The sequence below is a fragment of the Hibiscus syriacus genome, unplaced genomic scaffold, assembly GCF_006381635.1.
Source record: "Hibiscus syriacus cultivar Baekdansim isolate YM2019G1 unplaced genomic scaffold, ASM638163v2 tig00014862_pilon, whole genome shotgun sequence".
Lineage (NCBI taxonomy): Eukaryota > Viridiplantae > Streptophyta > Magnoliopsida > Malvales > Malvaceae > Hibiscus > Hibiscus syriacus.
Window position 1 is genome coordinate 471377 of NW_024062338.1, and position 15559 is coordinate 486935.

At 36.2% G+C, this 15559-nt stretch overlaps 2 protein-coding genes across 2 annotated transcripts; one reads left to right on the forward strand and one right to left on the reverse strand.

The window, feature by feature from the left end:
* Positions 1–2368: 2368 nt before the first annotated feature.
* Positions 2369–5729, reverse strand: LOC120207517 (cytokinin riboside 5'-monophosphate phosphoribohydrolase LOG3-like). The gene is made up of 7 exons (XM_039206965.1): positions 5616–5729; positions 4997–5094; positions 4785–4815; positions 4198–4297; positions 3026–3096; positions 2724–2867; positions 2369–2560 (listed from the first exon to the last, which is right to left on the reverse strand). The coding sequence occupies exons 1-7, from the start codon at positions 5727–5729 to the stop codon at positions 2468–2470; spliced, it is 651 nt and encodes a 216-aa protein (XP_039062896.1). The 3' UTR covers positions 2369–2467.
* A 2459-nt stretch (positions 5730–8188) lies between these two features.
* Positions 8189–8650, forward strand: LOC120207480 (thioredoxin-like protein CDSP32, chloroplastic). Its single transcript, XM_039206936.1, has one exon. The coding sequence runs from the start codon at positions 8189–8191 to the stop codon at positions 8648–8650; it is 462 nt and encodes a 153-aa protein (XP_039062867.1).
* The last annotated feature ends 6909 nt before the right edge of the window (positions 8651–15559 follow it).

Consider the following 15559-nt stretch of genomic DNA (forward strand, 5'->3'; position numbering starts at 1 on the left):
CCTTGAAGCAAAGTTGGGTGGAGAGAAAAGAAAATGTTTTATTATGATAATTAAAAATAATATCCACTGAAAATGAGGGGAGTGAACAGAATCTAATAAGGGAAAGGTCAGACAAGATTTCTGGCCACCAAGGGGGCAGCCATGGGATGATGACATCATCCCTCTTTATATATATATATATATATATATTTCAACAACCGATTTCTCAATTTATTAGTCTATGTTGTAGTAACGGCTGTACAGAATCATAAACAAAAATGATTTTTTTATATAAATAATCAAAGTATATTATATATATCCATTACCTTGCTTTGTTTATATGGAATTTTCCTACTATTTTATGAACCCATTAATTTCTAATTAATTAATTTTACTTAATTTATGATAACATTACCAAATGAAATCTTTTAACCCCTAACCAGAAAATAGTTTTATCGTTGGAATCGATGAATACAGACCTCTATAAAATTTTAAATAATAATAGCTTGGCGTGATCAGCCAAGCTGACCAAATGACAATAAATTAAATTAAAAACAGTATTGTATATGTAAACAAAATATAAATCAAAGAACATACAAATAAGCCCAAATTAAATTCTTTTTTAGGGTTAGGTTTAGCTGATATAGCATTATACAATTTGCACAAGCAAGTGTCGACGTCTGCAAGGAACACAGTTTGCACTAAATTGAGCAATTAGTTTTCACCCAAGTAGTGTGCTACAATTGTTTATTGTTTTGGGCAAATGATAAAGAATTTGGTCACTGATGCTTAAGCACAAATCATATGACCCCAGAGTTTGAAATGCAAAAACTTCTTTATTTTGGATCTATTTTTATTTTCGAATGAAGAGGAGGCAATCGCCTATACAATTACATTATGTCTTCACATACGGTGGGCCATCAATATCCCTATCAACTAATGAGTCAGGTGGAGAGTAATCCCGGGCAGGTCAAGTTTGCCCATTCCATCAGCAACCATATCCAAAAACCAGCTGCGATCATGAAACCGGGTATTTTAAATTTAGGCGGTATTTTAGTTTAAATCTTGAGTACAAATTAAAATTTAGGCTAAATTATAAATTACATTTTTTATTAAAAATATAAAATAGATTTTTAAAAAATCTATTTATTTAATAAACAAAATTTGTATGTTTATTTAATAAACTAATGAACACAAATAGAGTAGTGTTCGATTCGTTTATGTTTATGAACAAACTCTTTATTGATTTGTTTATAGGCTCATTTATCAACTCGCTTATAAGCTCGTTTACTCACTTATCCTTTTTCTTTTTGTACATTTTAAATATTGGTGAATATGAGAACTAAACTGAACATAAGGTAAACTTTAGATTTCAAACTACGAAACTTAAGAAACTTAAAGGTGGCATAATTTCATTATTTTTCTTTAGCTTGCAAATAAAAGGTAAAAAGAAAGTATTGGTTGCAAACATTAACTAATGTTAAACAAACATGTTCGCGATCACTAAATGAACAAGCTTAAACACATTTAAAAATAAATAAATAATACAAACTGAACTAAACATAAACATTTTCAAAAATAAGCAAACAAACATGAACATAATTTTCCTCATTCAAACTCGATTCATTTACCCTCTTAATTTTATGTATAAGCCCCATCAAAATTCAATTTAATGTATGAATATCTTTAGTCTCTGGTGCCAATCCCATATATATATATGCCTTTTGCCAAGTGCCCAAGTCTATGAAAAATGGGTCTAAATTATTACATTACAGTGGCAGATTTAAAAATTGAAAAATGAGTTTAAAATTTTAATTTTTTTTAAATTAGTATACAAATTTCTTTGTTTTTCATTTACCTTAGTATATTAAATTAAATTGAGTTAATTAACTCGTTCATACATGAACTATATCCAATTCTCAGTTTCATACATAATGTTTAAAAAATTTCAATTTCATACATGATATTTTTACCGTTAATGGTTTACCCATTTCCATCACGAAAGGTGATGTGGCACTTAAAAATAATTTTTGATTATTTAAAAAAACGTAAAGTGTCACATGGCATTTTGTCAAGGTTCCATGTCAATGAAGGTGACGGAAATGAGTGAACCCGTTAACAGTAGAAAACATCATGTATGAAATGAGAATTTTTAAACATTATGTATGAAACTTAGAATTGTGTATACTTCATGTATGAATAGGGTAATTAACCTAATTAAATTTAACAATTCTCTCAAAGTAATAGATATGCATCAGTTGCTTTCTTTGAAGGCTGGATAGAGAGGCCCCTGCTACACTGTGGAAAGGCATAATACACAAACTTGCAATGTAAAAAGTCAATTCTCCGCCAAGAGAGTAAGTGGAAATTCACATATTGATGTCAATAACAGTACTTTACAAAATTAATTCCGCCATTGAAGGAAATTTTGTTTTTTTCCCCTTCTTCAATTACATCCTTGCAAATACCATCTATATTTCTTCAAGCATTACCTAGATATATCGCATGTTTTGGAGTAGCCAAGTTGTTCCATTTCCCAACTCAACTTGGAAGCAACTCTCTCATGGCAGGGGACATATTCCTATAATTGTAAGTAAACATGAAAAGCATAACATCATTTGGAGGGTTATTATATGTATATATACACACACATATATATAATGCATGTATATATTATATACACATGTATATGCAGGTTGTTAATGAAGGAATAGCATAGGAAATTATGTTCCTTTGATTTATACCTCTAATTTTTTTACAAGCTCCTTTGCAGTGGGTGCAGATACAATGATTTGGCGTGCACTTGGACTAATAAATCCTTCCTCCACAGCTTTATCCATAAAGGAAAGCAATGAGTTGTAGTATCCATCGACATTGAGCAAGCCAACCTGAAACAATGTGGAAAAACCATGCATCATTGATTATTATTCATTACGTATTATGTTGCTGATTCTCCAAGAACGCTCCAAATACATGAAAATCTCGGCACTCGCACCCGAGTTCAAGTAATATAGGTTTATCGTATGCGGAAAAAGCAAGGACGCACCGGTTTATCATGTATTCCGAGCTGAGCCCAGGTAATGACTTCAAGTAGTTCTTCAAGCGTTCCATAACCACCTGCATGAACTTAATATGAGTTTTCTTCATCCATTACAGTTAGCAACCAATCAAGAATGCTGCTAAAGAGATAACATGGAGCATAAATTCGTCTCTTAATATAAAATTATGTGTCCGTCATGTTTATTACTCTCATCCTTGTGAAAATAGAAGTATGCCTAAGAAACCTCTGATTCTCTGAACTCACATGCTTTATTTAGACCAGCACCTATCAAGATGAGGTTTTATTTGTACCGAAGTAAATGTTGATTAAGTTAAGGCCTAAGGGTTTATTTAAGTATAAATTAAAGGTTTGAACTTATTTTAGGTATAATTTAAAGGTCAAGGAGTTACTAAAATACAAGTCAAAATGTTGAAGACACATCAAGGTGCGTAAATTATAAGAGTTCAAAATACTTTTAGCACTTTTGCTAAATAGTAACAATCCTCTACCTACCCATTCATTAAAGGCTCACCTTCAAACTAATTATCACCTTAAAAAAATAAGGATATATAGTGGAACGAAAACTTTCGGGTTAATAGACCCAAAGCCATAGTCCATCATTGATCTTGACGAGGTGTGAGGATAGATCTCTCGTGATTTGATACAATTTTATTCAACTAAATTATTATGTTCATACATGATACAACTATATATAACAAAAATTATAAAGTTTTACATATTTTCATATGATCTTTTTATAATTTATTGTCGATTAAAATGAATTTTTTCTCGTTTGAGATTTCCCAAGTAAGAAATAAAGGGAATTTAAAGTTGAGCTGAAAAAGAACTACAAAAGGTAGGCTTTTCAAAGTGGTAAAAAGGAGTCCCTATTAGATATAGCTTCAGTTCAGTCTTGATATTGTAGGTATCATGGAAAGAGAGTTTCCTCAGAAGGTCTAATTTTCAGTGAAAAAATAATGATAGTCAAGAACTAGGGTTTGAAACGGCAAAACTAAAGATGAAGGGCAGGTTTTACATTAAAGCAGAGGAAGCTAGCAGGAGCTGAAGTGAATAAAAAAATGAGATATGATGAATTAGTGAAAGTAAAAGCACTTGATATCTTCAAAGTTGCCTTGATTTGCTTTGTTATTTTGGTGTATAAAATTGCCTGTACCAACCTGGTAAGGCAATAAAAGCATCTGAATGCTTAGCCATCTCTGCCTTCCTTTGATGCATATCAGCAACAGCTTTCACTTCTCCTACTGTTTCACCAGTTAACTGCAAAGTGGCACACAAAAAAATAATGCTGAAATCTGTAGAGGGAAAGAGGAGTGTTCATTTCGAGTGTTTTGCAGTGCAGCAATGATGAGAGTTGCAGGAATAATGGACTTCATTCAAATATATCAACTCTGAGAAATGTCCCCAGCCACTAATATTTTACCTCTGCATCAATGCAAAAGAAAAAAAATAGAATAGGACAACAAAGAAAAGAACACACAAGAAGAAATCCATGTTGTGATCCCAAGTATACATAATGAAAATGGTAAAGTGGAAAGTTGCAATTGTCCCAGTAATAATGTGGATAACGCTCATACACCCCTGTAGATGTCGTGTTCGAATCAAAATCTCAAGCGAATCAGGAATCTCAAGGGACAACAACAATCCCTTAACAACTAAGATCGATAGGTTCAAACTTGTTTTTAATTAATTTAAATAAGAAAAAGTTAATGACTTTTTCTCCCCTGGTTATAGCAAGCAGACGTACCTCTCGAGGCATGAGCGTCTTGGGAATAACACTGCAGATAGACAAAAACATGACAAAAATTCAGTTATAATGGAAAACAAAAGCAGAAAATAGCTTTGTAATAAGGAACACCATGTTATCAATACCAACAAAAAGCCAGTTTCAATGAGCAACTTTGTTTCTATAAACTTGTTGGAATGTCTTGGAAAATGAGGCCTTTTATAGTTCTTTACCCAATGACATGGCGACCACCATCATGGACAGCTTGTGAAACCAAACCCATCAAACCTATGCTACCTCCTCCATAGACCAAATCAATGTTCCTTGAGACCTGCAAAACAAACGTTAACTGGTCAACTCATGGTTCAAAGTTGAAGCACGTATGTCTTTACATTCAACTCATTTGACAAAACCAATGCTTCTTCACTGTCCACTCAAAAGTTTACCAACACAATAAGATTCCATGGGAGAGACAAAAAACCATTGGAGACTTGGATTTTCCTACCATGGAAGGACTTTTTAGAAAGGAAGAGAGAGAGAGATGCTAGTTAGAGATACCAAAAAGCTGGCAGAAAGCTACAAACTTGAGGGACTTTTAAAATGCTAGATACCCTAAACCATTTCACAAACAGGTTCCAAACATTAAAGAAATGGATAACAAGATGCAATACAACCATATGGAATCAAAAGCTTATGGTTTTAAGCAACTTTTAAAAGATTTCTTGCAGAATCCTTTTCCTCCATGCAAGTAAAAAACAAGTTTCTAACAAGACCATCACGAAAACAAGTCTCATTCTTGTGTAAAAGACCACAAAAAGCAGATTAAAAAAAACAGAGCTTTATGTTAAATACCAATTCCCTCCCAAGCTCAATAGCAGCATCTTGATAGCTACTCTTTTTGCCTTGGCTACTCCCACAAAACACACATATCCTCCTAAATTTTGACTGCTGTGTTTCACTTTCCATCTCTATTTTTAACTAATCTCTTTTCTTATGTATACTTTGGCTCACAAATCCCAGATAAAGGAGCCATGGAAGAATCTCTCTTTCTGACCTGTTTCTTTGCTTCCTAATCTATACACGTATCAACTTGAAAACAATGCAAAAAGTAGCAAAGCTTAAAAACCTTTAAATCCTTTTGTTTGATTACTGCTACTACTACTACTACTACTATACTACTGAGTGCATTCTCTTCATGCGTATTATATAAAACCTAGCCACACGTGAGTGCCTCATAGCACGCTTCTTCACACAGCTATTCTTCGCACGCGTGGACCACTTGATTTTTTAGTGTTGTTTGTATTTTCCAAGTTCTATTTTCTTTTCCAGTTAAAAAAAAAACTTAAGGTAATGAATCACATACAGGATTGCTTTCCTCTTGTCTATGTGAAACATTAACAAATGCATGATCATAAATATGTACGTAAATATCAAAAGAAGATTCAGTACTTTCACTCACCACTTAAGTCGTAGCCTTTTTTATATTCTAAATGATCCCATACATACATACATACATACATACATACATACATACATACATACATACATACATACATACATACATATACATACATACATACATACATACATACATACATACATACATACATACATACATACATACATACATACATACATACATACATACATACATACATACATACATACATACATACATACATACATACATACATACATACATACATACATACATACATACATACATACATACATACATACATACATACATACATACATACATACATACATACATACATACATACATACATACATACATACATACATACATACATACATACATACATACATACATACATACATACATACATACATACATACATACATACATACATACATACATACATACATACATACATACATACATACATACATACATACATACATACATACATACATACATACATACATACATACATACATACATACATACATACATACATACATACATACATACATACATACATACATACATACATACATACATACATACATACATATTGTTTATAATATTGGATAAAAAACATGAGTGGGTTATGGAGTATGCATCCCTTGTACCCTCATCCACCCACCCTAGCTAGACAAACATGTTGATTAAAAAGGAAACAATGGATTTTAGCAAATCCCATTTTGCTAGTTTCATATGCTCCTCTCTGTTGGCATTAGGTCAGGGTAATATTTTATTCAGTACTTGAATTCCCAGGATTAGAGGAACTGAAACTATCTGTTTAAAGTAATTAAACTAATATGAGTCTTATTATTTAACACCATCAATCCCCAAAAAATGGCCTTTTGTAGCAGTTTTTTACTTTCTTTTTCATAATTTATTTGTGTGCCTAATTCCTGCCCACTCCCTATGTTTAGATAATATAAACGCATAATTACTATTGCTTGATACTGATGGCCCGATGGGAGAGTCTGCATATTTAATTAATTGATATGTGTAAGCTTCTGCATGCTTGCATGCGCAGTTAACTCATGTTTTTGTGTGTTTGTGAACCGGGGTATGGGTAATTGTACCGACTTAGTAAATACTTGGTCTTCGTTAATGGTAAATTTTGTGCTGGTTTTGATTTAACAAATGACATTACGCTCAAATAGTATTAGTTTATTATTGATAAAAACAAATAGGTAACAATGGGTGATTTATTTTTTATGATTTGAACGTAGAGTTGTAATAGGTAGTTATGTGACCCTCAACAAATATTAAAATTCTGTTTCATGAGAAAGATTGAGGTTGAACTCAGATATTAATCTCTTTTTCGGTCTTAATCGATATATATTTTATGGTGACCTTCAAATGTTAGAAGAAAGATTATGATGATTATTTGTAGACTGAAAAGGTAAATAGACTCGATTGATGTGATCAACTATGTGAGATCTATTAGAAATCATATAAAAGGATCGTGACTTTTGGAGGGATGCAAGACTCCGAAGGTTATGTGCCTTGTAGACACATAATTTTCGTCCTTTTATTAGTACCACAAATTCTATTATATTATATTTACATCCATGTGTTTATTTTGCATGTGACGGGCCTGAACCTATGGCCCAGAATCATTACAAGGCAAACACAAACAAATCTCAGTGGCCCAATGTATCAGTGGCCCGTTTTCTGGAAACCTAACCCCATTTTCCCCACAACGCCGTTTCGTCTGTGGAGTCTTCTCACCCGTGTCCAAATTTCACGCAATAATCCCACCTTTCTCGGCCTCCAACCGGCGTGCATGTATGGGATACCAACAACCAGTAGAGTTCGATTAGGACTCAAATTAGACTAAAAATAGCATTTTTGTTATGTATAAATAAGCTCGTAAATCAAACAAGTAAAAGGAAGGAGGTTCCCGAAACAAACCCCAGTTGAGAGCTTTGGAAGAGAGAGTTTAATGGCTGCAGCAATTACAAATTTCTTAACTAAGCCACCATGCACCGATCTTCATTTCATCCCAAAAGCCACTTGTATTAGCTCCCATAGTTCCTTTCTGCCACCTTTTGTTTCAAAGTCGAGACCATTTTCAACAAAATCACTCGAAAGAAGCAAACCCCCACGATTCATCACCAAGGCTACAACTACACCAGGGACAAGGAAAGCTCCGAGCGATGAGAGCGTAAATCAGGTCCATAGCATAGAAGAGTTCGATGAAGCTCTTAAAACGGCTAAAAACAAGCTCGTGGTGGTCGAGTTCGCGGCCAACCACAATTACAACAGCAGTGAGATATACTCATTCATGGTGGAACTCAGTCGGACTTGCAACAACGTTGAAATTCATCCTGGTGATAGGCGACGAATCGGACAAGACGAGAGAGCTTTGCATAAGAGAAGAAATAAAGAAAATAACACACTTTAGCTTTTACAAAAGCATGCAGAAAAGCTACGAAGAGGAGCTATGGGGGATGTGGAGGGTCCCACGTGTAAATCCTTTATTAATGTGCTGTCACCACTTGCACAAAGTGGTATTCTTTTTATTTCCAAGTTCTTTTTTTAATTTTTTATTCATTTCACATTTAATAATTTGTTTTTGGATTTATTTATTTATTATTTTTATCTAACATTTTTTTATTTTTTGCGAGAATTTCAACTAATCAAAGGTAAGTAATTTGAATCGAATGCTTTAAATTTTAATTTTACTTTTCAATTTTTCGCAATAAAGACAACCGATAAATTAATTGGTACCGAAAGGGCGGTTCAAGAGTGCTAATCCTTCCTTAACCATAACCGACTCCCGAACCCGACACATTTCTGGTAAAACGCAGATCAGGTAAGATGGTGTCCGACCCACCTAAGTTCGTTTTAAAGTGGTCGGTGGCGACTCTAACCACATTTTCCAAGTCGAAGCCCAATTCCGGGCCCAACGGAAAGACGGTTGCGACAGCTTGGCGACTCTGCTGGGGACAGGTAAGTGAGTCAGGCCAGAATTAACTTTCGGTTGTCTTTTTAGGTGAAAATGGTAAATTTTAATTTTAATTTATTTATTCGATTCCAATTATTTACCTTTGATTATTTTTTTCAAATAAAGTGTTGTACTGACATTTTTTTCAATGGTTTCAGATTTTTGAAAAGTTTCTATCGTTGGCTCTATACCCGAGCTCCAAACCCTTTTAAGTGGGGGCGAAAGCGACGCCTTCGTGTGAATTTATTCACCGTATGGGCCTAGCAAGTAACCTTCGGGATTCATATACCTTATGTCTTCGTGTGAATTTATTCTCCGTATGGGCATAAGGGAATGTTTCCTCTCGAGTTTAACTTAGTCTACATAAGCGTGTAATGGGCTTAGGACTAAGGGTCTGGCAAGCCCAAGGGGGCACCGGCAAGGAGAACTCGAGTACCGTTTTTTAGAACCTAAACCGGGAGAGTGCAGGGAATTAGAGCCCACCCCAAAACCTTATTCCAAACCTTAGGCTATTTTATTTCCTACTTTATTTTCTGCTCAAAAGCATGCGAACTAGACAAATATGCGGTTAGGATTTGTTTGAAATTAGCATGCGGGGTAGAGATCATGTCCGGGTAGGAATTAAAGCATGTGGGGTAGATATCATGTGGGGTAGGATTTTTTCATTTTTATTATTGTTTTGATTTACCTCACTAACTCTTTTATTTTTTGTTTTCTTTTATTCTGTTTTCATCATTCGCATCATTTAAAACGGGGTATTGATCCACCAAAAATGTGTTTGTTAAACATGAATAATCAGCATTAATGGACAAAAGGGTTGTAATACAAGAGATGAAAATGCAGAAGATAGTCTACAAGGCGACTATGTGTCACCTTCAATCCAGAGGATGTGGTGCCCGCAATTGAAGGGTATATCATCATACTGCATTATAAAGGACTCAATGAACCGGGTCTACATCAAGCACAATGAAAGTCCATCTTTGAAGAATTGACTGCCAAAGGTTGCAGAGCAAAACGAGGAAAAGGTTACAGACCCGGACGCTCCTTTCAAAAACTACGAGAACAAGACGGCGAAACCCTAGCTGAGCTGAATGTCATTGCTGACGAATTCAAGAAGAAAACTTTGATAGAGGGATCCAATGGTGTTGCTGCTAAGGAACAGACTCGGCAGAGAGTGAAAGTTGGAGATGCAGTCCTTCGAGACCTTTTTTGGGGCAAGCAGCTCGCTATTTGCACATTTTAGCCAAAGGAGCCGGAACGGTTTGACAGGGTATTCAACCGGTGACAGACGAAGGCAGAAGACTAGTCAACCTATCAGAAGCTGTTCGGGGTCTATTCCTTCAAGATATTTTTGTCTCTTAAGACGTAACACTTTTGTCCCAATAAGGATTATTATAATAACAGATACATTTTTTTGGATCAATGCCTCGAACATTTCATGCATCATGCATTCCGACATATTGTGCATTTTGTTATTTTTCTTTACATTCGCATTATTTTTTCCCTTTTTTATTACATTCACATGTCTCATAAAAAATGAGAACATTTCGATCCTATGACATATAAGGAGCTTTACCAACAGTTGTTTGACGACACGTGGTGTCACCATATCCAGAAAAATCCATGAAGCCCCGTACCCCAAGTAGTATGATGAGAACACTCATTGCGAAAATCATAGCGGAGTCCCAGGGCGCACTATCGAGAATTACTCCACAATCAAGAGAATCATACAGAAAATACGTAACAAGAATCGGATCGACTTCAACAACTTGGGGGCATCCAAGTGGAGAAGATCATTTCATCATTTGAGGCATTCTGTTTGAATCTGTTTTTTCATTATTTCTCAAGTTTTTGTAAGGACTTTTAAATAAATTTATGTTGCTTTAATGATGGCGAGCAATGAATCACATTTGCAAACTTGCAATTCTTTGAATATCATCTGAATTAAGAAACACTATAAATGGTTCAAAGTTACAGATCTTTGACAAGTAACATAATCTGAAATAAGGACTTTAACCTTACCCAGAATATACACTCAAACACCGTACCATGCTTTGCAATTAACCAATGTAACATTTTCCTGTCATAAGGTGCGAACAACATGGGGCATCATTTGCATATGACCATTACTATGCTTTTTATTTAGGACGTTCAATGACGATGATGATCTTTACAAATGAAAGAGTCGAGTAGGTGAATCCAATTTAGGTCAGTTGTTTGAAAATTGAACTCTAAAGATGAGATTCCTTGACTTTCAAAAACACCTAGACTATGACAGGTTCTTCTTGACAATCTTAAGAAATTAAATCCGTAAAAACTGAGCTATTCCGCTAAGGCAATTGGTTATAGAGGAAACTTGAAAGCCCTGGCCTTATGAGTAGATTACGTTCAAACCATGACATTGCTCGGACACTTGGCAATTCGGTGTTTGCTCCACTGCTCTTGTCAAGTCGAAGACTCTGTGATGAGATGAACCCTTCAGTTAACTTGATAAGAGTGATTATAATATTAAGTTGTCCCTCTAAAGCAATTGGTTTAATGCCCCGGCTTTATGGATTCAGCTAGCCAGATAATGACAAGTTAAATCAAATTTATCTAAGCAAGAAATTTTCGGTAAAATGGACTAAGGGAGTTAAGGAACACATGTTATAGTCAACTACACACGAGCACTCAAGAATTTCGTTTTTAGACCGATGTTTTTGCACTGCCTTTGTTAGAGGAGCCTACAAAGCTTGAACAAATAGAAGATTTCAGAGGACTGAAATAAAAGGTCTAGTAAGTGATCATACTAGTTGCGTCATTTTGTCCGCACCCAATTGAAGTGCCAAAGCATGTCAAGATATTTAAAAAAAATGACATTTTTTTTCCAAAACCTTAGAAATGAGGTCAAGCTAAAGCCGACCCATCCATTTGAACATTTGTCAAAGAGCTGTAACTCTGAAAACGTTAAAAGAGCTATTGATTCCTTTGATATTCTTTGAACTCACGTTTATAACTTGATTCAATTGCGAATAATATTTTACAGCATTTTTATCATTTTCTCTCCTGAAACAAGAAAAATGAGAAAAACATTTTCAAACAGAATAATCTCAGATATGAAATGTCTGTAAAGCCCAAGCTCGAGAAGCAAATGGGGCACGATCGATTCCATGGACCAGATTGGCAGACAAAGCACGAAGAGATAACACATAATTCATTCATGTTGCATGCATCTTAGACATACTTAGGTGCATCACATTCCTCATTTTAGCATACATGATTTTTGCAGCTTTTAGAGTCAAGGATACTTGATTCGTAAGCGTTTTTAAAGAACGATGGTGGTTGCTTAGCTCGGCAGCAAGAAGCTACACTTCGACCAACTCGACAGATTGAAAATTTTTTCTCGAACTCACAATTTGCTCGAGAGTAGATTTCAACTTCACAATGAAGGATATCTAGCTTGAAGCCAAATATCCACGATTTCAAATCCACGACGGAGGATATCGGGTCGCTCAAGACAACGCAGGTTCAACTTCACGACGAAGGGACCGCTGGTTGTCAATAAACATTTCTCAATTTCAGAGCCAATTTCAACTTCTCAACGAAGGATCTTGACTCTAGACAACGCAAGTTCAACTTCACGACGAAGGGACCGCTGGTTGTCAATAAACAATTTCCCAATTTCAGAGCCAATTTCAACTTCACCACGAAGGATATTGGACTCCAGACAACGCAAGTTCAACTTCACGACGAAGGGACCGCTGGTTGTCAACAAACATTTCTCAATTTCAGAGCCAATTTCAACTTCACAACGAAGGATATTGGACTCCAGACAACGCAAGTTCAACTTCACGACGAAGGGACCGCTGGTTGTCAATAAACATTTCTCAATTTCAGAGCCAATTTCAACTTCACAACGAAGGATATTGGACTCCAGACAACGCAAGTTCAACTTCACGACGAAGGGACCGCTGGTTGTCAATAAACATTTCCCAATTTCAGAGCCAATTTCGACTTCACAACGAAGGATATTGGACTCCAGACAACGCAAGTTCAACTTCACGACGAAGGGACCGCTGGTTGTCAATAAACAATTTCCCAATTTCAGAGCCAATTTCAACTTCACCACGAAGGATATTGGACTCCAGACAACGCAAGTTCAACTTCACGACGAAGGGACCGCTGGTTGTCAACAAACATTTCTCAATTTCAGAGCCAATTTCAACTTCACAACGAAGGATATTGGACTCCAGACAACGCAAGTTCAACTTCACGACGAAGGGACCGCTGGTTGTCAATAAACATTTCTCAATTTCAGAGCCAATTTCAACTTCACAACGAAGGATATTGGACTCCAGACAACGCAAGTTCAACTTCACGACGAAGGGACCGCTGGTTGTCAATAAACATTTCCCAATTTCAGAGCCAATTTCGACTTCACAACGAAGGATATTGGACTCCAGACAACGCAAGTTCAACTTCACGACGAAGGGACCGCTGGTTGTCAATAAACATTTCCCAATTTCAGAGCCAATTTCGACTTCACAACGAAGGATATTGGACTCCAGACAATGCAAGTTCAACTTCACGACGAAGGGACCGCTGGTTGTCAATAAACATTTCTCAATTTCAGAGCCAATTTCAACTTCACAACGAAGGATATTGGACTCCAGACAACGCAAGTTCAACTTCACGACGAAGGGACCGCTGGTTGTCAATAAACATTTCCCAATTTCAGAGCCAATTTTGACTTCACAACGAAGGATATTGGACTCCAGACAACGCAAGTTCAACTTCACGACGAAGGGACCGCTGGTTGTCAATAAACATTTCCCAATTTCAGAGCCAATTTCGACTTCACAACGAAGGATATTGGACTCCAGACAATGCAAGTTCAACTTCACGACGAAGGGACCGCTGGTTGTCAATAAACATTTCCCAATTTCAGAGCCAATTTCGACTTCACAACGAAGGATATTGGACTCCAGACAACGCAAGTTCAACTTCACGATGAAGGGACCGCTGGTTGTCAATAAACAACTTCCCAATTTCAAAGCCAATTTCAACTTCTCAACGAATGATCTTGAATCCAAGACAACACAAGCTCAACTTCATGACGAAGGGGCGGCTGATTGTCAACAAAATTTCATTCAGAGTCAATTCCAACTTCACAGCGGAGGATATTGGACTCGGAACAATGCTACTTACTTGGATTTCAACTTCACGACGGATGATATCCGGCTGACGAAATTTATCAGTGAACTTTCCTGTGAAGGGAAGTCAACCAAAAATCATATTACTTGGTTCAGACCCGCTCAGATGAACCACCTGAAGAACTATGATGGCTTAGACATGTGAAGGGAAGCCATTTTTTTAGACAACATTTGCAGCATAACTCAAGGCTAGAAGGGTTATCTGCCAACAAAAGACCCCCGAGTTAGATTACACTCAGCTCCTAGGGCACATCATTTACAGCATAACTCAAGGCTAGAAGAGTTATCTGTCAACAGAACCTTTGAAATTGTTTCTCTTGAAACATAAAAAACCTTTGAACTCATTTCTCCTGAAACAAAAAACCTTTGAGAATATTTCTCTTGAAACACAAAGACCTTCGAGTTCGATTTCATTCAACTCAAGGGTCTATCAATCACATGGTGGAGTCAAATAACTACTTTACAGTCGAATTTTAACCAAGGTCTTTAAACCGAGAAGAAGACCGAAGGGCAATGAGAAGTCGCATCCCGATTCAAATTTCGAACTACGGCTTCAATCTCATACCATTTCAAGGTGAACTCGACTTCGCGCCGGAGGAGCCATCCACAACACAACTCGACAGGGAGTTATTCTTAATTTATCAGAGTTCATTTTTCAACTCCACCGAACGAAAATTTGTGTCCTTTTGTCTTTGCCCTATTTTTCGTTTCACGAAAAAAGACAAAGAGGGGCAGCTGTAGACACATAATTTTCGTCCTTTTATTAGTACCACAAATTCTATTATATTATATTTACATCCATGTGTTTATTTTGCATGTGACGGGCCTGAACCTATGGCCCAGAATCATTACAAGGCAAACACAAACAAATCTCAGTGGCCCAATGTATCAGTGACCCGTTTTCTGGAAACCTAACCCCATTTTCCCCACAACGCCGTTTCGTCTGTGGAGTCTTCTCACCCGTGTCCAAATTTCACGCAATAATCCCACCTTTCTCGGCCTCCAACCGGCGTGCATGTATGGGATACCAACAACCAGTAGAGTTCGATTAGGACTCAAATTAGACTAAAAATAGCATTTTTGTTATGTATAAATAAGCTCGTAAATCAAACAAGTAAAAGGAAGGAGGTTCCCGAAACAAACCCCAGTTGAGAGCTTTGGAAGAGAGAGTTTA